This window comes from Pteronotus mesoamericanus, unplaced genomic scaffold (assembly GCF_021234165.1).
Source record: "Pteronotus mesoamericanus isolate MK-2021 breed Mesoamerican mustached bat unplaced genomic scaffold, CSHL_Meso_final contig_702, whole genome shotgun sequence".
In the NCBI taxonomy this organism is placed as follows: Eukaryota; Metazoa; Chordata; class Mammalia; order Chiroptera; family Mormoopidae; genus Pteronotus; species Pteronotus mesoamericanus.
In genome coordinates, this window is record NW_026555239.1 from 4,026,722 (window position 1) to 4,053,438 (window position 26,717).

The 26,717-nt window shown below is 56.2% G+C and overlaps 1 protein-coding gene across 1 annotated transcript in view; it reads right to left on the bottom strand.

Moving 5' to 3' along the window:
* EFCAB6 (EF-hand calcium binding domain 6) overlaps window positions 1-26,717 on the bottom strand; it is a 163,029-nt gene that overhangs the window by 25,616 nt on the left and 110,696 nt on the right. The window contains exons 20-25 of the mRNA XM_054582574.1: window positions 22,334-22,430; window positions 18,451-18,569; window positions 14,283-14,477; window positions 10,653-10,808; window positions 5,379-5,574; window positions 2,291-2,482 (exon numbers count right to left, since the gene is read on the bottom strand). Of these exons, the coding sequence (XP_054438549.1) occupies window positions 2,291-2,482; window positions 5,379-5,574; window positions 10,653-10,808; window positions 14,283-14,477; window positions 18,451-18,569; window positions 22,334-22,430 (955 nt within the window). The remainder of the gene's footprint in view (window positions 1-2,290; window positions 2,483-5,378; window positions 5,575-10,652; window positions 10,809-14,282; window positions 14,478-18,450; window positions 18,570-22,333; window positions 22,431-26,717) is intronic.

Consider the following 26,717-nt stretch of genomic DNA (forward strand, 5'->3'; position numbering starts at 1 on the left):
AAAAATGAGGAAGATGCATTAAAGACGTAAGGAAAAGGTCTCCGGGCGGCGTGGCTGCAGGAAGCACTTCGCTCCGAAGCTGGACCTGCCCGGTGCCTACCCCCGGCCGAGTGGCCGGGCCGGTACCTGACTTTGGAGCCTGTCCGCTTCACTGTGAAGTGGGCACTGTCCCCTCCTCAGTAGGGACACCTGGGTGAGAACGTGGTTGGGAAGGGCCAGAGGTCGGGCCTCTCACAAAACGGCAGTGGTGGTCGTTCTGGTTTAGATGGGTGTGTTCTCTTTTCCCCTTTCCCGTATTTTGCAATTTCCTCAGTGACTCTGTCTTTTAAAATCAGAATAAAGTATAATTCACATAAAGACAGTGAGAGTCATCATAAATGGAGAGAAAAGACAAGTCAGGGGCTGGGAGGTCTCTGCAACTCATGTCTCAGCAAAGGACTGGGATCCCGTCAGGTAATTCACAGACACCGCCGCCTGAGTGGCTGATGACGTGCCAGGGAGTTTGGCCTCACTGCTCTTGGGACTGGCCGAAATGAAAAGGCCCGATCGGACAGAGGGTCAGCAGGGATGCGGGGTGTCAGCGAGTCCCACGCGAGTCCGGCTGGTGTGCATGTGACTGATGCTCCCCCAAGGCAGCATCTGGGAAGTGGGCCGCGCCTGCCTGCCCATCCTGCACGTCCACGCCGGGTAGCCCCACGTGTGTGCAGGGGACAGCCGCCTGTGCTGTACTTATAACGGAGGAAACTGCGAACAACCCGCACGTTTCTTCACGGAAAGGGGAACCGAACAGCACCATGTTTGTTCCATGGAACTCACTTGTTCTATAGACCTTTTATCAGCTTAGGGGGACAAACTAAAGCCAGCGCAATAGCGTGGATACGTCTAAAACACATGCTATTAAGCAAGGAGAAATTAGCGCAGAAGACAAAGTTCAATATAAAACCATTTACATAGATGAAGTTTTAAACCATGAAGCACCGCAGTACAGGTTGCTTAGGAATCCCCACCTCAATGGCAAAGGGGAAAAGAAACCACTGCCCCAGGGGCGAGGGCACAGCGTTTAAGCCTGGAGCTGGGGCCAGGCTTCCTGGGTTCCCAGAGCAGCTCTCCCGCTCTCCATCGGGGTGGCTGCGGACAGGTTACCTGACGTCTCTGTGCCCCAGTGTCCTCATCTATAAATCGGGATGTTACCAGCACGCACTCGTAGTGATCGCGAAAGGACTGCACGAGGTAACACACATCAAGGCCGAGAGCCGTGCCCGGCCCTCGGGAAGCCCTACGCAGGGCCTGCCATTGTAAGGTCGTTATTGTAACCACCCCCCGTCCCTAAAAGCCTCCGTGCTGTCTGCTCCGGCAGTCTCACTTCCAGGGGCTTATCCCGGGTACGTGAGCAAGGATCTATGCACGCAGGTGTCCGCTGGACATAAAAACATGCAACTGGAATGACCTAAGCGTCCAGTTCCGGAGGGACAGTTAAACACATCTAGGGAAAGACTTTTGCAATTTAGTGGCTGTATTATTTTTGAATGTTTCACGTGTGCTTTCTCTACTCCCATCCCCTACCTACCCCCCCGCCCCGCCGCCGTGAGGGCAGGGATGTGGCACCTGTGTGTCCATACTCCACACAGAATGGTGATCAAAAAAATATGCTGGTTAAACCTCGATAGTAATGATTTCTAATGATGTTGGCCCATTTATGTTTAGAAATCAAGAAACAACCAAAGAATATACAGCTTGTGCAGCCGGAGAAGCGGTCCTGGGCAGGAACAGAGCCCTGTGTCAGCCGCCCTCCCTCCTCCAGGAAGCCCTCCCTGACTACCCCGGGAACCTGCTGAGTCTACAGCTGTTTAAGCCCACTGTCTCCACATTCCTACCCATGGTGGCTGACACCTGGCCCTGGGGCCGGCACATCATGGGTCCTCAACAAATGCCTCCCGAGGTGGTCCAGGTTCCTCCCCTGCCACTCAAGGCCTAACACACCGGGGGCCTCGCTTCTCTGGACACCAGATCATCTTCAGAACCTGAGATCCTGAGCATCCAAAACAACCAGACCAAAGTGAGCTCCCAAACTTCTTTGAAAATAAAATAACTTTCAAATGAAGCAAAAGATACACATTTACCTTCTCATACTCTATGTAGAATTTATACCAATTTACCATTTAGAATGAGCTAATTACATGGGGTGATTGTCAATTTATCTGACATGGTTTTAATCAATTCTCCATTTCTCAAAAACGAATGTTAGCCCTTTTTCAAAAAGAGAGGCGTTATGTGCTGCACGCATCCTTACCTCTTCAAGAAAACCGGCGAAGCTCTGGAGAAAATACTTCCAATTTATATGGGGGGTTAGATGAATTCTTAGTTTTCTCAGGAAATAATGGTACTGGTTATCTGTTAGTTTGTAACAGAAATCCTTAAGAACTTGTCCAAAATCCGAAGCCTTTACAAACCCAGTGTCCTCTTTGTCCAAGGCAGAAAATGCCTACAAAAAAGAAGGCAGAGGCTACTGTCAAGCGAGTATTTCAAAGAGCATTTTTCTTAAGTATTGCTTCTGCAGAATGCAAATGAAATCAAGTGCATACAAGTCCCCCGTGAATTCTAAATCACCGCATAAATGCACAGTGCTTGAGAGGCCGAGACGCGTGAGTGCGTGTGCAATGCGAGAACTGCGTGTCGTGGGGGAACGAGCGTCATTCACTCCCCTTCGGAGCCGAACTGGGAGGGGAGTGAAGAGGGATGCAGGCCCCCAGCATCTTGCCCAAGGTCCCTTGATCATTACATTCCGGCTCCTTTGATCATAAATCACCCGAACAGGAGGCTCGGGTGCAATCCCACTGTGTCGGGGCTGGGGCGGGGTCTCCAGGGAGGACTGCCGTGGGGAGTGGCCAGGAGGAGGAGTCAAGGGACCACCCACGCCCTGGCACCTCAGGCCGAGGCCCGTGCGCTGAGGCTCCGGTCCTTTCCCCACGGGCAGCCGGAGCCCACGGGCCCGTGCCTTGAGGGAGGACCCCCACCTCCGGGGGGCCTGTGCCAGAGAGGGGGGAGGGGTTGGCTGGGCAGACGGCGCCAACCCAGCAGCACAGCAGTCAAACTGAAAAAGTGCAAAAGTGTGCTATAAAAAGAGAGCCCATTTTTTTTCCATCTGCTGAAACAAAATCATTCATTTTTATTGCACCAGGAAATCTATATCAAGTGTTAGGTTAAGATCTTTTTTTAAAAGTAAGAATTTAATGTGCTTGCAGACCCCATACCAGAGCCCTAGCAGCAAATTCTCGTGCAGAGCTAATTAGGCGCGCCCCGCCAGCCCACAGGTGGTCATACAGGTGTTCTCGAATTAACCTTAAAAGGCTCCAGAGCTCCACACCTGTATTTAGGCTGTGGTGATACGCGGCAGCTGTGCATCGTTAAAACCTCGGGCTGCTGTTGGGAAGCAGCCCTGGAACCTTGGCTCTGTGGCTCACCACAGGCCCTGGCCCCTCGCTTAGCTTCTTCGACATAAAAAGAGGGGCTTTGGAGCTCATGCTGCTCTAAGCTTTACTATGGCGGCCTGAACAGCTTCTGTCCAGGGACCTGGCACGAGGAGGGTCACAGCTGCTGCGAAGGAGAAGGATCGTGAGCTGAGGGCACCCAGCGGAGCATGCCCTGCTCTGAGGGTGACAGAAGGCCCTGCCGGCTGTGAAGTGAGCGTCCCCAGCTCGGGGGCCCTCAGAGGTAAACCTCTTAGGGGCCTGCGCTTGCTTGGCCTGCGGGGCTCCCCCCACCCCGTGCCAACCCAGCCTGCCCAGCCCTAGGGTGGCGCAAGAATCAAGCGCAGACAAGGGATTGTCACATCCTTTCAGAACCAAAGTGCATTTGAGACGAGTCTGCGGGGACACGCAGAGATGCGTGTGGGCAGCCAGAGTGCACGTGCGACACCTCCACTCCCTCTCGTCCTGGCAGCCCCCCTGCCGCTCTCAGCCCGGGATCCCCGTCTGGCTTCAAACCTCACTGCCCAGGGAGTGTTTCTCAGAAGGAGGAGCCACGGCCCCTCCCCAGGGCTCTGTGGGCCTCAGGCCAGAAACGTCCTGCCCGCCTCTGTGGGGCCCCGGGGGGAGGAGGGGCCGAGCCACCCTGAGGATGGTCTGTTCGGCCCGCGTGCTCCTGAGAGGTCTGGGAAATGGGCTGACACCTAGGAATCAGGAAGCTTCACAGCTCCTCGTGAAAAAGGAGAAGACTCGGCAGCGGTCGGCCCGCAGTGCTGTGTCTCCGGCCCGGCCGGCCGGCCCCGCACACGCTGACTCTGGCCCCGGTCCCCCCGTGTTTCGTTCCAGCCCCCACGCCCACTGAGCTGGCAGACCCTGGGGCTGGCGGTCTCGAGCAGGCGCACCGGTACTGAAAGTTGGATAGGTGGGTCTTCTAGACGACCCGCGGCAAGTTCCATCTGATTTCCCTTTAGATCATCAGTAGATAAAGATGCAGAACTGGCTGGGCTGCCCCACCCCTCGCTGGCTCCAGCCTGCTTGTCCCTCCCAAGGCTGGGGTCCAGGGCTTCGCCTCCCGGCACTGGGAGACTGCCGTCCCCCCAACCCCGGGACGGGGCAAGCGCGCCTGCGCTTCAGGGTGGGGGTGGGCTGGCCCCTGCAGACGCAGGACGGCCCGTGTGCCTGCCCGCTGCGCAGCCAGCCCTCTGCAGGCAGCGCTTTCTCTTGCTGCGGCTGCTGCCAAGGGAAACTCACGCGCCCTCACCAGGAACATGGCCGAGGCCCCGTTTCCCAAGGACTCTGACGCGGCCCTAGCATCGTCCCTGCACATTCCAGGCCTTGGAACGCTCTACAGTGTCACCCAGATGTCAGCCTAAAATGTCTGTGCGCTTGGGGGTGACCCTCCTTACACCTGCCCCTGGCCCTGGGCCATCCTCCCAGGGAGTCTCTGTGCCGCAGCCCCAACCCAATCAACCTCTTCAAGCCGCCCGGCGTCACTCGGCTCCGTGGGCCCAGGGCTCGCGGACGTGCTGCGCCTGTTCCTGCCCGAGGGCCCCATCTTCTGGCCTCTTTGCCTGGAGCTCCTCGCCCTCACCCCAGACCCAGTGTTGGCTAAAAACACAGCGCTCTCGCCTCAGAGAACACATGCTGGGGGCAGCCATGGGAGCTTCTTACAAAGCAAAATGGATACACATTCGCTCAAAAGAACAATGTGATCTGGAGCAACTCCTCTAAGTTCGGACCCCCCAAGGGGAGCACGGGGAGGGGGAGGGGAAAGGGGAGGGGGAAGGGGAAGGGGAGGGGAGGGAGAAGGGGAAGGGGAAGGGGAGGAGGAGGGCCAACAGTCCCCTTTCAAGGGTGGACACGAGCACCAGAACCTCAGGTTCCCCGGGAGATGCACTTTGTCGTCTGCTATACCGTGGACAGAGCCTGGCTGGAGGAGGTGACAACTTTCTGGATGTTCCTCAGAACCTCCTCAGGGTGTAGCTTCGCGAAGTTGATTGGCACGCCCGAGTCTGTCTGTTTCGGCTCAGGCCTTGGTGGCTTGCTGTTCTCCACTGCTCTCAAGAAGTCAAGGTAATTGATGGAGTTATTTTGCCAGCTGATTCCCCAACTTGTCCCCAAAGGGGGGGAAAAAAAAGAAATATATTAATTTAAATAGCCCCATCACCCATTCATTCAACAAACACTTGCTGAGTGCAGAGCGGCGAGGAGAGTGAGACCCCAGGGAGGGCACTGCTCCCCGGCCCACGGGCGCCTGCAAGCCAGTCAGCCAGGGCAGCGGGGCGGCAGCGGCTGCGGCGCAGGGGGCGAGGCTCGGCTCATGGGGGTGAGCGCGCGGGGTGCGGCCGGCTGATGAAGCCGCAGGCTCCCGGCTGAAGCTGAGACCAGAGGCTGGACAACCCAGGGGCTCCCGGGGCGGAGGAAAGAGAAGGAAGGAAGAGGCCTGGCGAAGGAGCTGGTCTGTGGTGGGGTCCAAAGAGGGCACTGCAGCAGGGACTTGACGCGGCAGGGATGTGGCACCCGCAGAGCAATACCATGGGGTGGCCTGGGGCGGGACTGGGCTCGCGGAGACCCGGGCTGATGAGGGCCTGCCCTGAGAGGCGGCAGGGGACCGTGGGAAGAAGAGAAAGGCGTCCCAGACGGCAAAAAGGGAGGGAGGAGCTGAGTAAAACGCACCATCATTCTTGTTCAAGAATGGTCGACACTAAGTCGTCAAGCTGAAAGCACGGGAAAGACATTTTTACAAAACCTGTGTAGCTTAGAATTTTCTCAAATAAAAATTCTGTCTGAGAAGCACGTATGTCAACAGGACATCCACGTAGAAACAGGGGCCCCTTTAAATCCTAAAACACGTATCGTGAAAGTCCAAAGGTTTCATGAGAACATAAAGCAAGTTTATGAAAGACGTAAAATAATTCCACATGAAGGGCAATGGCATTCGGCGCTCACGGTTCTGTGACCTGGGTTCTCTGGGCACCCGCCGCACGCTCGTCCCAACCCCGTCAGCAGGACGGGGCGTCGGAGGAGGACAGCCAGGGCCGGGCGAGCCCGAGACAAGTGCTCAGATCTGCCCCTGAAGACTGCGCCCAGGGCTGCGCTGCGCCGCCCGCAGCTGCGGGCGGCCTCCCTGGCCCGCGGCGCTGGCTCTGGGACGGGACGTGGAGCGAGGGATAATCAGCTCCATTTCATCAGCAGGATAAACTGCCAACTTGGTATTAAAATTTAGTAATAAAATCCAATGCATATGCTAATCTCCTCAGCGTTATTTAGAAAAGTCTATTTTGGATCTAGAAAAGAATAATCTACATGTAATTACAAACGACAGAGATGTTTATCATCAAGGGGTCTTTGAGAAGAAACAAGCGACGGAGCGATGGATCCTTACGGAGGTTTCAGTGCGTAAGGAAGTTGGTCGCCCCCACTGGAAGGTGGACCGCAGCGATCCCACAGTCCTTTTGTTGTGGTTTATAAAAGTACGAAGACTGGCTCTGTGATAGAAGACTGCCTTATAATCATTTAGTTAATTATTTATCTCATGCTATTCTTCCATGATTTATTCATCGAATGCATATGAGTTCTTGTTCAGCTGGAAATAGACTTACTGAGAGGAGGCCCTATTTAAGGAAGAAGAGAACACACAGGCACTGGAAGGCAAAATGGGAACACGCACGTCCTCATACACACACACACACTAGCATGGGACTTCTCACTGCTGGAACACAACAGAGAAATGCCTTCAAGATTTTAAGGGAAAATTACTTTCTCCCTGGGATTCTATGCTCAGATAAGCTATGAATCACTGTGAAAGAGAAAACATTTTCAGACAAACAAAAACTCAGAAAATTTACTTCCTGTCCGCTCTTAGGAAATTACTCCAGGAAGTACTCCAGCAAAATAAGAATGTAAATTAAATAAAAAGGCATGAAAGGGTGGGAATGGGGGAATCCAACCCCGGGGAACGGTGGGGCAGCCAAGGATGCTCTTGGGCAGCAGAGCCGGGACAGGAGAACGGGGCCAGGCTCTAGGACGGAGGGCCCCAGGGAAGGGACCCAAGGGAGCAGGAAGTGGGACAAGATGCTGGGGAAAGCTGAAGGCTGATAACGCTGAACTGTACCTGTGCCCTGGGCCCCTGGAAACCAGTGGCGTTTAGAGAAATCACCCTCCCTTTGTGTCCTTGGAAAAGGCTTACAGCACAGAACCGCCGTTCCCCCAGGCCTTAGAAAAGGCTCACAGGTTTGCCTGTGACCAGGTGGGCACCCACCTCCTAATGCCTGTTCTCGTCAATGGTTAGCTGAACTGTTTGTAGTCGCTGACCGACCTGGACAAAGTGCTGGCTAACTTGGACCTGAGTTGACCAAACTTCAACAGCAAGTCTCCGCTTCCCAGGTGGTGACCCGCCCTCGGCCTGAGCCAGCACCGGGCTATGGACGAGCACCTCCGCAGGGCCCGGTGTGAGGCTCCGAGCCCGAGGCAAGGCAATCCCCGCCGCGCCGGCCAATCGCACGGCCTGCTCCTTTCATTCCCCCACACCCAGTTCTTTCTCTGTTCTCCCTACAAAGCCTTTTGCTGCCTAAACTCTGAGATGCTGTCTGATTTCACGGTCGGAGGCCCTCCCTACTGCACTAGCGGCCCCTCCCCCGCTGCAGCGGTCCTCCCCCACATGGCGACGGTCTCTTCAAATAACGTCTCTCTTTACTAAGTTTGGGTTTGTCTTTATCTGACAAGGTAAAATACAGGCAAATAATGCAAGAAAAACAAAAAGGAAATTAAAAACTCCAGGAAACAACCAACCTATCAATAAAATCGTAGTATAAACATGAAGCAAACTTAATAATAGTGGGTTACAATGAAAAGAGCCGTGGAACATAGGCTCTGATTACAGATGAGTTCCCAGGGGAACCCCCCAAAACAGGAGGGACAAAACCAAGATGGGCACTGGAGGGAACGGGCAGCTACAGTAACATTAAACACAGTCCACCTTCTACCCAAATTAATGTAAAACCTCACACTAAACGTGGGAGGACCAGGTTCACACGTGACACAAATTTCAAAATCATCAGACAGCGAATTTAAATTAACTACAGTTAATAGGTAAAGGGCTCTAATGGAAAATGTAGAAGGCATGCAAGAACACGTGCATAATGTAAGCAGCAAGGTGTAAGCTCACAGAACGCATCAAAAGGAAGTGCTGGAAATGAAAGCACCATAACAGAAGTGAAGAATGCCTGGATGGGCTCATCGGTAGCGGGGACATGGTTAAGGGGGGGGAAAATCACTGAGTTTAAAGTGTGTCAAAAAAGCCTCCCAAACTGATTTCAAAGAGAAAAACAAGTAAAACAAAAAACAAAAACAAAAACAAAAAACCCCCCAGAATTTCCAAAAACTGGGACAATTTCAGAAAGTGTAACATCCACATAATTAGAATACCACAGGGAGAAAAAAAAGAGGGAAAGAAGCAGAAAGGACATTTGACGTAATAATGGCCAAGAATTTTCCCAAATTAATGACAGTCACAAAGCACACATCCAGGAAGTTGAGAGAATACCGAGCAGGATGAACACTAAAAAGCCTACACCTAGGCATATCATATTTCAACTGTAAAGAATTGAAAACAAAGAGAAAACCTTGAAAGAAGCCAGAGGGAGGGAAAACCTTATCTGCAGAGGAACAAAGATAAGAATTACATGACACTTCCCTTCAGAAGTCATGCAAAAAAAAAAAAAAAAAAAAAAAAGAGAGAGAGAGAGAGAGAGAAGACTGAAATATTTAGTGTTGGAAGAAAAAAAATCACCAACCTAGAATTCTACATCCAGTGAAATTATCCTTTGAACTGAAGAAGAAATAAAGACTACCTTAGAAAAGCAACACCTGCAGGAATTCTTCACCAGCTGCCCTGGCCTTCAACAAATGCTAATAGGCCCTGGCCAGGTAGCTGAAGGTTACAGCATCGTCCCAATATGCCAGGGTTGCAGGTTTGATCCCTGGTCAGAGCACACGCATGAAGCAACCAATGAGTGCATCAATAAGTGGAACAACAAGTTAATCTCTCTCCCCCTCCCTCTCTATCCCCCACACCTGCCCCCGCAAAAGGAAATGCTAACAGGCATTCTTCAGAGAGAAGAAAGGTCAGATAGGTCAGAAACTCAGACCCACACGAAGGAAGAGCATCGGAGAAGGAGTAAATGACGGCTAGATGACATCCTTCCCTTTCCCAACCCTCAGCTGATCTAACAGTTACTTGTTCAAAGCAACGATAGCACTGTTCTGGGTGATTGCAGCTTGTGGGTGAGTGAGGTGAGCGGCAGCAGTGTCCTCAACGACGGGAGGAAGGACGCGGGGCGCTCCGTCTGAGGCGCCTGAGCTGCCCAGGAAGTAGATCCTTGTCTGTGTGCATCGCAAACTTTACAGCGACCACGAAAAGGAAGGTATTTTCACCAGGGGGCGAGGTAGGGGTTCCATCACCGATAATGACAGGGGAACTAAACAAACAGAAAAGGTCAGATTAATATTATTCACTCCAAGGAAAACAAAATGCTACACAGAAAAGGAAAACTGCTCGGCTCGTGCCAGCACCGTAAACCCTGACTGCTGATCTGCCCCACATGGAGACGCGGCCGTGTGGGAACAGCTGCCTCCGGGGAGGGAGGTTTGCGTGTGCTTCCGTGGCAGTGGAGGCTGTGGGGCGAGGTGGCTGGTGGCACGGGAGGCGTGAAAAAGAGCTAAATCCGCACTTCCTGGTTGGAAGTCAATAGACACAGACTGACAGTAAGAATTTAAGACGGAGCTATAGAACGTGTCACGTAGAAACGTGAAGTTAAGTACCAAAAGGTGTCACTTAAAAGCACGGGAAGTTGCTGACTCAGGGAAGGCGAGATGAAAACAGTAACATCACAGAGCTATTTGGCACCTGCCGAGGTGTATGAAGAACTCGGGTGAAGTAAAAAGCAAAGCTGAAAAACAACAGTGATGCGGCTGAGACACACAGGAAGCACAGGGCACCGAGGCCGCCCTCCCCTCCTGCTTCGGGAGCCCGCTGCCCACGGCCGCGCGCCTGGCCAAAGGGAGGCGCGGGGGCTGTCCCGGATGCGAAGAGTCTGTCTGAGTGGACAGAGGAGAGCAAACGAAAGCCATGTGTGCTCACTTGTTTTTTGGGCCGGGAGACACACAGCCAACTGAGGGAATGCAAACCTGTCCAGGAGCTCGGCCAGCTCCTCGTCCCTGAGGGGACAGCCGCTGTCCTGCAGCGCTTGCCGCAGCTGGCACGTGGACACGGAGCCGCTCCTGGGGTCCGCGAGCTTGGCCAGTGCTTTCCTGATGTCTTGATAGTGGTCCTGCAGCTTATCCCTGCAAGAGAACACATGATAGACCCACAACAGCACCAGGAAGGCAAATTGCTTCTTTAAAGCAAGGGTTTCATGATCCTGCTACTGTGGCAATTGGATGATGCCCCTAAGAACTGATGCTGAAGATGTTTTGTGGCCTTGGCGTTCCATTTACATTGAAAGGTAGTCTGAGAAAAAAATTGTAAGTCTGCATCATTATTATTTTATTACTATTATCATTAGCAAATCTGTGTTAGAGGAATAACAGCCTTGTCTTTTTACTAGAATTGGCACTTTAAGAATAGGACTAAGACCGAAAAAACAGGGACATCATGGCTGTGCTGCTCTCTCGATGAAGACTTGCCGAGTGCTGGTTCCGTGGCAGCAACCGCCCTGCGCGTTGGGCATGCCCAGTGGCTCCAGCGGCTGTGGGAGCTCCACGCCAGCGGGCGGGGCGCACAGTACAGGAGGCCCCGGAGCCCTGCAGGGGCAGGGGAGGGGTGGGCAGAGCGCAGGGAGGCCACCGCGGGGGTGCGGGGCAGCGTCACACGAGCAAGGCTGCGAGGTGAAGGAGTGGGCGGGCAGCCACCGCAGGACAGTTGTCCCGGCACTGTCCTGTCCCTCGTCTGTGGGGATGATCGCTACCCACCTCCTGCCCCCAGGGAGGCGGGCGCAGGGCCGTGGGCCCACCAGTCCTGCGCTGTCAGACTCCTGCCGGGAGGGCTGGCTTTCTCCTAGAGCGCGTTCAAATCGCCGTGATTCTGTTTTTCAGGGAGATTCTTCCCTGACCCAAAAAAATTATTAAGGGACTAAAAAAGTGTGGACACCTTTTAGAACGAACACGCTTGCCTTTGACACGTGGTGGAGTAACTATGAACGCCATAACCTCAGCTGACCCCGGTCTCTAAACAGGCAACAAGCCCGTCCGGCACTGAAAAGAATATGCTGGACATTGTAAACGTGACACCTTGCTCGTCACCTTAGATACATGTTTGCTGAGAGTACAGTCCCTTGAGTGTGCCTGGAAAGATCATTCACAGGGACAGGAAAATCGGTAATCTGCAAGACGGGCAGCGGAGTGGGACCGCCCGGGGAGGGGCACTGCGCGGGCCACCTGTCCCCTCCCTTTGGCCTCCAGTGTGGAGCTGGCCGACCTCTGACACAAGGAGTGGCACGGACTGTCTGTCCATCACTGCACACCGACAGCAGCGACATCCGGACCCCCTTACAGGCGTGCACTGAATTCAGTCCCAGGTCACAAAATGGTCACTCACGACCACAATCATTACACACATTCCAAGCAGTCCTTCCAAGTGAAAGCAAATGCATGTGTGAAAACATCCAGCCATTTTTTGAGATATGCGCCTTTAGCAAACGGGGCGCTCAGCACTTCTCGGCCTGGCTCCCCGGCCGTCAGCACCTGCCCCGTGGGGTAAGCGTGTGCACGGGCCAAACGGCCGCTCAGAGTGCAGGGCGCGCCCGGCCGCCAGCCAGCCCGGCGTGGGCCCTCACACGGGGACGCGCTGCCGCCGCTCCAGGTCCCTGCCTGACTCCGCGCCTGGACAGTGACACACAAGCCTGAAGAGGCCCCTGTCATGGGCTGGGGGGTGGCCAAGACCCTCCCCCCCGACACGGTCTCTGCTGGAGCCTGCGGGCCGCCCCTACGGCTCTGCCGCGTTCACGCCTATGCGCTCGCTCTGCGCTGCAGGACGGGGCCCCACTTACGCGCTGGTTCCCTGTGGCTGCGCTGATTCTGAATCTTCCACTCAGACTCAGGCAAAAAAAGAGCAAGTCATGGAAAATAAATGAGCTTCAAAGGGAATTTTTCTTAATTAAAAAAAAATGTATTTAGGGCACACCAAACAAAATTGATTCCCTGAGGTCTGAGAGGCAAACATACCATTTTGGCCACTTGAACATGACACCCACTATCAATCTCATCTGAGTTTCAGTAGAAATGAGGAAGGAAAAAACCCTGGAAACACCGGACTTCAAGGATTATCTGGAAGACGATTTCACTACCCAATGTCTAGACGGAAGGGTTGTGCCTTTTTACGAAATGAGGCTGGTCCTTAGTAAGAGAGGACGGTCTTGCAAAGAGGATGGGGCGAGCGTGAACCAGGCAGCTGAGCTTGGTGACCGGCACCGGGGCGTCTGACGGCGCCGCACGGGAGGCAGGAACGCGGCGAGAACGTGCCGCGCGAGGCGAGCACGGACGCGTCCTCTCAGAGCCTCATCACTCACACGTGGCAGGAGGGAGGGACGGGGAGACGCGCGTGGGTAATGAGGCCAGCCCTGTCTGATAAAGATTAATTCCCCCTTTTCATTAGTTTGATGGCATGTCTGATTTATAGCAATCTTACGCATGCGCGTATTTTTACTTTACATTTCACAAACTCAATTCTCTGGGTGACTCAGTGACTTCAACGTTGTTCAGGGATGCACTCAATCTGCTTCTCTTTAACCTCCGTTTGGCCGTTACATTTCGCTTCTGTATCCTGGGGGGTTCTCATTGCCTTTGGGGACTCTTCAGCAACAAATCACTCGCTGGTTCAGGGGCTCTTTGAGGTGGTGGGGACAGACACACAGTAGGGCGATGAGGAGCTGTGGAGCCAGGAGCAGAGCCCAGGCCCATGCAGTGCTGACGGGCGGCCACCACGGACCGAGGCATTGCGGCCACATCCGCTGTGGCAGAATTCTCTCCTATGTCATACACTCTTAAGCTATGGCATTGGGAACTAGTTTTAAACTTCAAAAATCATCATCACAGCCCCGTCATCCAAGTACAACCCGACGTGACCTTTGGCACAGCACTCTCTGGTCCCCGGGGACAGGCACGCATGTTTGACATCGTTCCGATCACAGTATATGTGCTGTTCCAAATGCCATTTCCCATCAGCCTTGTGTCACACATGTTTTATGTAGTTGTCACAGGCGTATACTGTTTTGTGCTCTTCGGGGCCACACTTCCCAGGCCAGTGCGCTCACGGGGACCGGCAGGTGGCCCCTGGTAGAGGACACACAGCCAGCCCACAGCTGAGGCCTCTCCTGCATCAGTGCTTCGGCATCGAGTCCTCAAAATAGCAGCACCAAGTTAAAGAACGTGTCTGCTCGTTCGTTCATTCGTCCAGCAAATAGCCACCGGGTGCCCGTGAGGTGACAGGCACCCGGTAAAGACAGGGCTGTCTTTATAGAACTGCCTTCTAGTCGGGCCCGGGGGGGTGGGGGACAGCCAATACAGAGCAAATACCTACAAGGGATAAGCCTCAAGGGCGACCTACGAAAGCTGGATAGTGTGAGAACGTGACCCCCGCCAGGCGGGCAGGCTCACAGCCCGCTAGCTCCTTAGAAGCCTGCGACTTCGCACCCATTTCTAGAACCTGCAGCAGTGAACGACCATTACAGTTTCAAATTCGCACCTCAAAACGACGTTTGTGCCGAGGGTGGGCGTGGACCCGGCGGCCAGCTCCCAGTCCCAGGACGCTCCCCGACTCACCTGGCTGGCGCCGCCTTCCCGGTGCCCTGCAGCAGCTCCGTGACCTCGGCTGGCTCCTGCTGTGGCTTGGTGAAGTGACCCATGAAGTTGAAGTGGTCCTCTGTGTAGGGCTGGTGGACATCCGCTGAGTAGTGGATCCCCAGCTTCTGCAAGAACTCCTTGTAAGTCAGGTGGCCTTTTCCCTCAGTGTCGTAGCTTTAAAGACAAGCGAACAGAGCCGTCTGTCAGCAGCAGCCGCTGCTCAGGTGCTCAGGGCTTGACCGTGCCTGGGAGGGGCTCCCTAGCTCCCCACCACCCAGCCTGCTCCGTAGGCCTGCAGGGCCGGCTCACCGCGGGGAGCCAGGCACGCAGAACCTCGGGCCTCGGGCCAGGCCCCAGCTGAGTCTGCATTCAGCGAGGCCCCCAGGCAAGTCACAGGTGCATGGCAGCTCGCAACCCACTGCTCAAATCCACAGGGGGCTCCCCGCACACGAGGCGGCCTCGTCCCTCCCCAAGAGACAGCAGCAGCTGAATGTGTTCACCTGCCATCCTGATGGAAACACAGTTGTGGCCACAGAAAATTAAAATCAACCTTTTCATTCATTCTGTAGATTTTTATTGAGCACCTACACGTAGCGGAACTACGCTAAGGCTTAGGAGAAAATCCTTCAAAAAGCACATTCAATCTTAAAACTGGATAAGTGAATGCTGCTTGATTCAAATGCCCCATTTTCTCTGATGAGATGCCAATTACATGCAACCAGCGAGAGAGGAAAACAAGATAGGAATTCTGCTATGTACCTTTCATGTCATTTTCTATTAGCGAAGTTTTTCTGAATTATAATTCATTTAAAAAGGCGTAATGGAGGGTTTTTATCTCCCAACATTATTCAAATAGAATAGAATTACTTCAATAAAAATTTTGAAGGCAAATCGCCAATTTTCTTTAAAGAAAAAAAGCGTTTATTTCAACAGCAAGATCTTGGTTCTCATCTAATGGATAGAAATCGCGCCTGTGGCTGCGCTTTTTCCCGGCTGCTTGAGAGTCACAAGGACCAGGGCTGTCTTGAAGCGATGTTGCGGGCAGGGCTCTCTGGCAGGCTGCGGACGGGACAGCATCTGGCTGTGCGGGGTGCGGGCGGCTGTCCTTTGCGACGTGGCGTGTCCCTCTGCTGCTAACTGAGCAGAGGCCGAAGGACCCGCAGCACCCACGGCCCTGGGACGCATGGAGCCCTCTGCCTTAGTCTTACTTGAGTAACAATGAAGGGAGTGTGTTCACCCGCCCAACTGGCTTTCTTGTCCTTGGGGCGGGGGACAGGTGGGGGAGGCAGAGTGGTAAGAAGATGGGACAAATGCTTCCTGCACTTGGGCTAAAATCTGCAGAGCATCCCAGGGGGCGCACCGGTCCCCTCTGCCCCAAGGCCAGGTGGGCTCCCCCGGGGCCACAGGGCCCCTCCTGCTGCCGCAGGGCTCCGCCGCCGATCAGCACGTAGGCCTGCCCCACCACGGGGTCCCCCTGAGAAGGGCAGGGGCGCCCCGCTGGCAGCGGAGTCAGCAGAGGAGACCCTGGAGCCACACACCTGCTCACTCACTGGCCTCGAGAGCGGCCAGCCCCTGTCCACTCCGGGGCTGTTTCCCCACTGCAACCCCCAAAGGGGTTCCTGGATCTGACGTCTCAGCGCAGTTGCAACTGTTACTCATGAACCCTCCCTCAACAGCCTTTCCAGGTGACTGGTAGTAGGATGACCTCAGCGTTGCCTTTCTACCTTTGTTCACTGGATTTGTCTCTAACACGGAACAAAGTGACACCCCCACGCAGGAGGTGGCGGGGTCTCTGAGTCTTGGGGCCTGCCTGGCAGCTGCAGCACACGCCTGACACCCCACTCCCAGCGGCAGCGGGCCGGCGAGAGCCGCGGGAAGGGGGCCAGCTTTCTGCCAACCATCCACAGGGGACGGGCCGCCATTTCTTGAACTTCTACGTGAGCCCAGGCTGTGTCTTTCTCTGAACCGCGTCAGGCCTGTGCCTCGCCTTCTGCCACCACAGCGATGGAGCCCTGCTGCTCTGCTCAAGACACCCCCTTAATGAAGCCCCCCAAGGGCTCCCCATTCCCACAGGAGGGTTCCTGAAAGAACGGCACATAGACACCCCCCAACAGACAGCCGCTTTCGGAACCTCTCTCTCCTCCTCAGTCCAAAGTGCTGCGTTGCCCCCTCCCCCTGGATTCGTCTAGGGCGCGGGGCAGTGGGGGGGTCTAGTTGGGGAGGTGCCGGGGGCCGGAGCATGGCCTGGCGCACGGTGGGTGCGTGCCAGCGCCCGCTGCCGCTCTCCGCCGCCCGAGAGCGTGGGGGAGGGCCCTGCCTCTGCCGCCCCCTCGGGTCCTCGCCTTCTCTCGCTGACGGAGGGCAAGTGTCTGGAAGAGAAACGTGCCTCGTCCGTCTGCATGAACGCGCAGCGCCCAGCAGCGCCCTCGTGAGGCCTCGCCGTCACCTCACGTCTGCTGGGCTCACGGCCACGACTGAAACGGGCTCCTGAGGAGGGACTGCCTCCTGGCGCGTCACGCTCGCTAGATCGCCAGCGCCACGCTCTCAGTCGTGGCCGTGAACTGAATGCAAAGACACTTCTTTATAAAGATCATAAACATCGTGATCATTAATGAAGATCGTAAACATCCTGTTCTCATGGCAAAGGAGGGCCAGGCCGCATGACCGTCACTAAAATGTCGCTCTGAATATGAGCGATACAAGAGATGACAAAGGTTACACATCCCCATCCTTCCTTATACACTCCTTCCTGTGACATTTTTAAAAAATCAACTTGCCTAGAAAGGTTGCACTTTCATGCCAGGAAACGCGCTCATAAACCGGGACCCACAGACACCTGCGCCCACACGTGGCAGCAGCCACTGCCCCGCAGACCTCCCCGCTCCTGGAGGCCGGGTCAGCCACACCCGACACCAGGGCCTCCGCAGCCGCTCGCAGGCCAGGCCCTCCCCCCTCTCCCTGCGAGCCTCGCCGGCCCTCCTCCCCTGGGCCGCCCGGAGCCATTGGGCATCGCCCCACAGCCTCCCGCCCGGCCAGCCGGGCGCTCAGCACTCCTGCTCTTGCCCTGCCTGTTCCGCTGGCCTGTTCCCTCCTCTGGCGTGTGTCATGGTTGATGCTGCGCCCCAGGATTTGGTGGGTGCAGCCTCCTGAGCACTGGGACCACCCAGTCATCTCTGCATCATCCGGAGGGTCCCCATGGGGGGAGGCCCGTATGTCCGCCCGCTGGATCCCCGTCCTCTGCCTACGCGGGCGGACCCGCGCTTCTCATCTACCGGAGAGGAAACAGGCAGGGGCCTACGCTGGCCCTGTGTTGGACCGGTCAGGAAAAAAAGGACTTTGTAGGGATTCCCAATTTCTCTTCTAAACTAAATCAGACGCAAAACGGCCCACCTAATTCTCAACTTGGCCCACACTGCAGCCTTGCACTTTGAAAAGATGAAAAGCTGAAAAATTCCAGGGGCCGCATCACAAGCTCACCCCTGAGAGGACGTGCAGTGTCGTGCCTGCTGCCGGGGACGCGAGCAGCCACCGACGCGTGACAGGGAAAGAGGGAATTTGGAGAGGGAACTGGAACTTGTAAACGGACACCTACCCAGGGAATACCGCAGTGGGGCCAGGCTCAAAGTAGCCACGTCTAAAACACATTTTCAAAAATGTAACCAATGTTAGATATTACTTTCAGTTTAAGAGACCCTCGGGAAGCTACTCCAAGTTGTCAGAAGTTTGCTTATTTTCTTCCACCAAATTACTTATCTATAAAACCGTTGTCCGACATTGGTTTCCATCTTTAGGCAACGGGGAGAGACAGTCTGTTCTGCGGGGCCGTATGAGCGTGAAGCCTTCTGGGAGTGACTCGTTCTCGCAAGCAGGAGCAGCCTGGCCTGGCCCAGACGCCCGGCTCATTGGCGGCGAGCCGTCCACAGCCTCGGGGCAGGCACCGCTCCCCCTGGCCTCCTTGTTCCGGAGACTAGCCTGCTCCCCGGGGTGCCTCCCATGGGGGACAGGAGCAAAGGCCCAGGGCACAGGACAGACATGCCGAGAGAGAAGCGCCCCGGCCCCCACTGTACCCCCGGTGGAGAGGAATAGCTGCTGCTGAACGGCTTACCCCGTGGGAAAGGAAAGGGACCAGTCTGCAGACATCACTTACCGCATCCAGAGCTTTTCAAATTCCCGCGGTGTGAGGGGAATGTCAAAGCTGTACAGCGCATTCTTTATGTCCCGTCGGCGGACAATGCCGGCACCCTCACGGTCAGTTTCTATAAAATTCTGCGGCAGTTGGAGGTGGCATTCAGTAACATGTAGAACGTGTCCACGGCAGGACAGAGATTTTCACTTGTTGCTCTCTGAGGCTGTCTGACCCACTCCCCCCGCCCCACCTACTTGCTTAATGACCTTGTTGTCTGAGCTCCAGACACCTCGTCACTTCTCTACAGAAAGTGACAGGGCAAACCCAGAGGGTCCTCTGCACTGGGTGGGGCTCGTTTCTGGGTGCTGTGGGGTCTTGGGTGTGTAGCTGGGGAGCTTCTGACTGACAATGTGGGGCCAACACCATGAGAAATAGAGCCTCTGCCCCCACCCCAAACCTGGGGGTAACCATCTCGGTGCTGATGTGGACGCGGCCTCTGGCTGTGAGATGGGGAGGGAGGGACCTGAGGGTCTGGCTGTCATGGCAAGATAATATGGGGCCATTCTAATGTCCCCGAGGGGTGCAAAAGGCGTCGAAGAGGACCGCAGACGAGGGGAGCAGGTAACACGCTCAGGATGCTTGGCGCTGTCTTAAACTGTTTCCAAGTGACAGCTCCTGTAACCCTCTCATGACAGCACCATGCGGTGGGTATGCCGAGGTACCAAGTCCTCGGCAAGAGCATCCTCAGTGGTGAGGGCGGAAGCCTCCCTTTGAGACCTGGAACAAGACGTGCACATGCCGCCGCCCTCTGCGTGTCACTGTGCGGGGATCAATGTTGTTGAGCAGGAAAGCGGAAGACAAGGCACAACACCCAGACAAGAAAAACCCCTGGTCATTATGCATAGGTGAGCTGGCTGTCTATACAGTAAACAAAACTCCACAAATACAGTGTTATAATAAGAGAGTTTAGCAAGAACTCTGGATTCTATATCCACAGGCAAAATCATCCACATTTTGTGTATCACAGAAAATGAATGTTTAAAAATAACATTTTCAAATAGCATCAAAAATAGAAAGTCCTAGGAATAAATCTTATCAATGCTTGCAAGTCTTACACACAGAAAAGTCTAAAATGTTATTGGAAGCTATGACAAAAAGATCAACATTCACAGAAATACACTATGCTCACGAACCGGAAGAGTCCGAATGGTAAGATGTCCTTTCCCTGCAAATAGCCCAGGAGGCATTTTTTTTTTCCTCCGTGGAACTTGACTAACTGAATCAAACACTCTTGGAGGGCCAGGAAGAGGGACCTGCCTACCAGCTAATTAAGATGTGTCACTAAGTCACAGCAACACTAAAGATGCGGTACCAGTGCCAGGAGAGACAAGCTGACCAGCAGAGCAGAACACGGCCACGGTGTTGGTGCGGCGGGTGGCGGAGCCGCAGTGCGGTGCGGGTGCGGGCGCGGGTGCAGGTGTTGAGGTGGGCAGACGGACTCTACAATGAGAGGCACCGGGATGGCTAGGTCTCCCTGCAGGAGAACCGACCAGACCGCTGCCTGGGCCCGCGTACGGGCCAGCGGTGCCGGATTTAGGACCAGAGCGCGCAGGGTGAGATGCTGCGCCCCTAGAAGGGACTGCAGAATATCTTCACGACTTCCTCAATAAGACCTCCTCCCAGGAAATGTTGACAAATCTGACTGCATTAAAAAGAACTTCTATTTCAGAAGATACCCTATCCAAAGGGTGCAGACAGAACAAGAACTGGCAGACATTCGCGCCGCATGTCACTTAGGAAAGACGAGTAGCCCAACCCCAGCACGAGCCCCTACTGGCCAACGAGAAGACAGACAACCCCGTGTGGACACTCTAAAGGGCGGGAGCAGGGCTATCTGCAGCCCCGTCCGCGCGGGCAGCCCGTAGCCCTCGCCTTGGCTCGGTCCCCCCACCCACCTGACACCGGCCACCTTTTAAGCGGCCCCTTCCTCCTTGGTCCCTCTTGGACAGAAGCTACTTCCCATGTCATGCGTGCTCTCTGGTGCCGCCACCCCAAGTCCCTTGTGGACAGAGACCGGCCTATCTCTCTGTCACTGTGTCCTTAATTCCTTGCAACAGTGCAGTTAGCTCGTAGCAATGTTTGCTGAAGAGGCCAATGAACTTATTTTCTGCAAACACTTACACAGAAATGAGCATAGTAAACCATCCCCCGGGAGGCCACTCCACTGGCTTCTGGGGATGTGGCTGGGGATGCCCCGGGCAGAGCGCGGCAGAGCAGCCGGCCAGTGACCGTTGGATGACGGGATGACTAAACACCCGCGTCGTCCTCAGGTTCCCAGCGCAGTGTCACCAGAGAACACAGCCTCTCAGACGCTGGCAGGTCCTGTTTGGTGAGCCCCCCGAAGCGCAGCAGCAGAGACGCGCTGCAGCCTCTGCTCGCCCGCGATCTGTGAACGCCGCGCCCAGGAGCTCAGAGCAGGGCGTGGGCGCTCACGACAGCACCCCCGTCATCACCAGGTGGCTTGGCGTGACTACCCCAATCTTACTTATCAGTCTAATCCTATTCCTTGCGGGCTTAGGACCCAGAACTAACTCCTTCAGTGCTTTGCTCAAAATAAGTCAAGAGAGTGACAGAGGCGTCCAAGATAATAACAATAAAACGTGCAGGGCCATTTAGTCCTGTGGCAGTCCCAGCGCGGGGACAAGTGTGCATGTGCTCGGTTCTGGACAAAGTGGCTCCTTCCCTCCCTCCTCTGCCACCCACCCCCGTCTCCTCCCCTCCCCGCACCCCCACCGGTCCCATTCTACAAGGCGGGGGTCGAGGAGGGGGTTCCTGCAGATGACAGAGGCTGGTCTGGCAGCCCAGTGCTTCCCTCCCCGCGCTCCTCTGCACATCTGGGGCTCGGCAGAACAGGGACAAGGGGGCTGTTGAGGCCGTGTGTGCAGAGGACTCCTCTGAGGAGTGAGGGTCCACATAAAGGGAGAGGCCGCCAGCCCGTCTGAGAGAGGGCAGGCGGGGCGGAGCAGGGAGGAAGGAGGCCCAGGGACGGAGGTAAGGCACAAACCAAGGCCTCCACTGGCCCGCAGCCCTCCCTTGGGGGACCCCCCCGCCGCCTGCTCCTCTTCTCCACAGTGCCCCCCACTTTGTCGATAACCTGCTGTGGCTTGGTGCCGGTCACCTTCCCTGGCCTGTGAGCTCCGTGGGGCCAAGCTGGCTCTCCTGCGGACAGGGGGCGGGGCGAGGCCGCCCAGGAGACCAGGACCGGAAAGACTGAGCCTCACACAGGGTGCAGGCCAAGAAGAGCAAACAAAGACAACAACCCAGCAACACCAAGTGGAGACGCCCTTCCAAACGACGTGCGACTGCTTCTGTGACGGCAGCTTAAAAACACCTTTCAGAGTGAAGAGGCCGGGGCGCACCGGGGCCTGGTGACGTCCCAGAGCCTGGCCCGCTGTGCCCGGCTGCCCTTGCCGCCACACAGCGTCCCGTCCCAAAACCACGCCCACCCTCCACGCGTGGTGCACGCGCTCCTTCCAACTGCGCACCCGGGATCTCCGCAGCTCAGGAAGAAGGGCTTTGTAAAATGTATGCGTGCACTGCGTGAAAGCGAGCGTGGCAGCATCTTCCGTTTTCCAGCTAAGTCGCTACTTCATACCAAACCTGGGGGAAAGCCAGGACTTTCTGTCACGTAGGTCCCACAAGTCCGTATTTGTCTAGACGTCAATCAGCCTTGACAGCGGGGACTGGTTTTGAAACAGCATTTTGAGACTCCGAGTGTCACCCGGTCAGGTCCGCCACGCTGTTTTCCCACCCCAGGGACCGGACCTGAGCAGCTCGGCCGCCCAACAAGCTTGCAAGACTGAAAGGGAGAGTCTTCCCTTCTGAGGAACCATCGTTTTCTTACCTTGGACAAGTCTGACCATCTGGTTTTTGCTTTGGTAACAAGGTACTGATGAGCCTGTTCGCAAGCTAGCTCTGAATCTGCAACCTTCTGTTTTGTCCTTAAAAAAAAAAAATCACAAATACATACATACATACATACATACATGCTTGAATCTGATGGGCTCCTTGCTCTCCCGAGGGGCTCCCCCGCCCCGCTGTTTCAAAGATCCCGTTCAGGTCTGTTATTTCACATCTGCTCTAACCTAATTCTGAAAATAAAGATTCATGCTCCTAGCTGGACTCTGGCAAGGTCGTCTTCAGTTTACATCCTTGTGTATTTTCAGTCACATGCCATTAAACTTTTCCTGCAGCTCACAGAACAAGCAGGGCTTGCTGGGTCTCACAGGGGAAAGACACAACATGACTTGAAATGTGTTTGGAAGGAAACCACTGAAAATGTTTATTTCTGGGATAACCAGCTGGAGCGGCAAGGCGGACGAAGGTCGGCTGCCCAGGAGGGCCGGGCAGTGCCTGGCAGAGCTCGCCCAGTGTCCACGCGGGTCCAAAGGCCAGGGCCCTGGGAGACCAAGCCGGCACCACTCTGTGTGCTTACTCCCAGGACAAGGGGCCCTAAAACACACCAAGCGCCTGTACGGGCATGCGGGCCGGCCCGGCCACTGGGCGGCACAGGGGAGGCTGTGGCTGAAGGCAGGGGTGCCCTTGGTATGGAAACCTGCCGACCCACCACGGCTTCTCGCTCTGTGGCTGCCTGGCTCCCAGCGCATCAGTCCCTCTGGCTGTGGGACCAGGGCTTCTGCACACCCAGGCTGCATCTGCGATGTTCTCCCTGTGGACACTGAGCGCTCGGGACAGTCTACCGGGCAAGACCGACTGCACGCACGTCGCCCGGCAGTTCTCCGAAGTGAGACATTTTGCGCATGTCCAGAGCCTGCACACTTGCTCACTGGCACTTGCCTGAGGTGAACGAGGGGGCACCTGACCAAGGTCCCTTACGGACCTTCAAGTGAATTTCTCCACAAGGGACCCAGGAAGAGTGGAGTGGGGTCAGCAGACAAGCCCCAGTCGCCCAGCGTGCTGCCCGCTAAGGAAACGCAGGAAGGGGCCTGCCCCCACCATGGAGGACAAAGTGGGGGAATCCTCAGAGCTGGCCGCTGTGACGATGACCCCTGCACGTGCACGGGCCAGGAACACAGTGTGGGTTTCCGGGGTGATGACCACCACGACCCCCACGACCTGCAGGGGCCAGGAACGTGGCACGCAGTGTCCTGCGTAGGCCCCGCAGGGCTGGCGCTGCCGGTCCCTTCGCGAGGCGGCCGTGGTCCAGCGAGGCTCCAGTGGTGTTGGGGCCCCGGCCTCCCCACTCGGCCTCCGGGTGCCGAGGCCACCCTCCTCATGCCGTCGCCCTTTTCATCGGAAACTACAGTCTGGTGTCTGCTCTACGGTGACTCCTCGCAGGAAAAGTTCCAGGAAGCCTTACGCTCTGTGGAGGCGAGGGCCACCTTCGGTGCGCCCTGCGTGGGGGATGCTCCTTCCACTCCACGGTCCTGTCCAGGTGACGAAGCGCAGCCCCGATGTCCCGCTGCCATCAGACATTTTTCAAGCAGCCAGCCAGCCCGGACACGACAGCAAGAAATCAACAAACTGAGTGATGACCACCGCTCTTCACCCGGCCTCTGCTTTCAGTCCCTTTTAAGAGATTCTGCTGCTCTTGGAGAGCCACCTTGTCCACCCCTCACACCCCGGGTGATGACAGGGCTCGACACGCAGGGTCCCCGAGCTCATGGTGACTGCCACTACTCCAGAAACGCACGCTGTGCTGTTGAGCTGTGTGCCACGTAGAAAGGGTCTTATTCAAAGCTGCATTTCTTCGGTGACTGACATCACTCTGACTCCCATGTGTGGTGAACACAATCCTTGCCTGTTCTCAGGTTGCAGGGTGCAGACGACCAGCTGGGAGGAGGGGGGTCTTCCACCCGATCCCACGTTCCTGCTGAGGTGGGCCTGGCGAGAGCCCGCCTGGCCTCCCCGCCTCTCCCGGCAGGTGCCGGCGCGTGGGTGCCTGGGGAAGCTGCGCGGGAGCGCCTCTCTTCGCTGACGCCCGCCTCCAGGCTTCAGGTTCGCCAGCTGCTTCCACGCTGCCCAGTCCAGGGGCCTCGCTGACTTTCCCGTTCCATGCGACACTTGGACCGCCTCTCTGCTCTCCGCTTCCTTCACGATGCTGCCCCTTCGATGCCACCAGCAGGCGGAACCCTGACCCGGGGCCTGGCCTCGGTCAGCGTGATGTCCCCCCTCTACTGGCTGCCCCCAACCCTTGACCTTCTCTCTCCTTCTACCCAAAGTTTATTTACTCTTCCGAGAGGCCCCCCTCTCCGGGTGCCCCCGCCACCCGGGTGCTGCCCGCCCGCACCTCCGGACCACGCATCCTGTCACTCACCTCCTTTCCTGTTCCATCTCTCCCAACTGCCTACCGGACTGCACAGAACCACGGAACCTTGGGGCAAAGGGGCCCGAAGGCCGGCCAGCCTAACCCGCTGCCCACTTCACACTAAAGGTTTGGGAAGCCTGGCGGGATCGCGTCGCACTCTCGCAACAATGGCTTAGGAGGACTGTAGGTCCTAAGGGCGCACGTCCCCCGGCCCCCAACCTTGGGCTCCCCCTGCAGCCAGAGGACTGGCCCGGGCCTCCCCCGGAGCGCTCTCCCGGAGACCCTGGGCGGCGCGTCCCGTCTCCGCAGGGCGGCACGTCCAGACTGACCTTGTCGCCTAAGCGCGCGTCACACGGCCTCCGTCCACCCCACCTGTGTCCTGGGCCGCGGGCTGGGGGTGTCCTTAGTGCTCTCGCTGTCCGTGGCCCCCTTTACATACTCATCTCCTCTAGAGAGTGCAGAGGTTTTTCTCTCGCTTTCCCAGAAGTTACTTATTTCCTCTCCTAGAGCCTGGACCTTCAGGTTCTGACGTCAGATGCAGATTCCCTGTCCCCCTGTCCCTCGGTCACAAACACAAACGAAGCTGTGCTGTGTGCTGCCCTGGGTCCCTCCGGCACTGTGACGAGCGACGTGGACAGAGCCCACGCTGTGGTGGCGGGAAAGTTACATCAAACACGCGAAACAATGAATGAACCGGGTAACTTCAGAGGCCGAGCGTGACCGGGAACGATGGGCGGGAGGGCCCTGTGGAGAAGGCCCGGGCGCGGCTCTGAGGAGCTAGGAGGTGGCCACGGGGCTCGGCACCGGGCAGCGGGCGGGCGAGAGGCCCGAGAGGTGCCGCTGGTCCCAGCTCAGAAGGTGTGGGCGCACTTCGCCCTCTCCCCCCGCCACCGATGACAGCGGGCCTGTAGGAGGACTTGGAACTGTCCCCCGAGGGCACTCACAGGTGGGTCCTGGGGGCAAGGCAGACGGACAGGGAAGTCCGGGCTTGAAGAATGACAGGCACAGCCACAACGCGGGGTGTTTCCCAGGCCACTTCCTTCCACGGTCCCAGCCGAGGGTCAAGGGACATCCTCACCTGGAACCAGGCCGTGGATGGGGACAGGAGAGCCCCAAAAGAAAGGCAGTGTTTCTAACCTGAGCCCTAGGAAGGAGGCCCCTGCGGTACACAGCATGTGGGGGTCCCCTCTTTTTACTCTCCCAGCCCCGAGCCAAGGCACGCCCAGGTAGAAGGCTTCGGTTCCGAGGTGGTGAAGGGGTGGCCACACCGATACCCACAACCGACAATCCCGTCTCCCCGGAGAGGACAGGAAAGCAGTAACTCAGGGGGCGCGGGAGGAAACCGCATTGTTTCTTTTCTTTCCTTTTCCTCTCTCCCTGCTGCCCTGGAGGAGGGCCCTGTCGTGGGAAGCACTCGATAGCACAGACAGGCTAAAACCTAAGATTTTCAAGACTGAAGACCTAAAAAAAAAAGGGGGGGGAGGGGGTCGCTGGGGCTGGGGAGTGTGGGGAGGAAGTGAAGAGAGGGTGGGCGGGAACACGGGAGGCCTGCACCGGCGCGGAAGTTCCAGGTTCTCCTCTGCCATGCACGCGTGTGACAGGCACCCAGGGCAGCCCAGCGAAGCGGCGAGAGGTGACCACTGTGCCGTTAAGACTGGCCCTGCGTGTGCACGCGGGCACTGCCTGGCGGGGCTCCAGCGGCTGTCAAAGCCAAGCCGGCACTGAAACCACAGAAGGCGGGTCAGGACTCATGGCCTGAAACTAACTGGGTTGATTGCCTGCTTTAGGGAAGAAAAAAAGAATCCACACACTCCTAAGGATTTTAACAGGACCAGAGGGTCATAATACAATATTAAAAACATCCATGATACAATCCAAAATTACTCAATATACAAAGAACCAAGAAAATCCCAACAATTTTCAAGTAAAAGACAGCAAAATGCCACCCTCTCAGTCCACG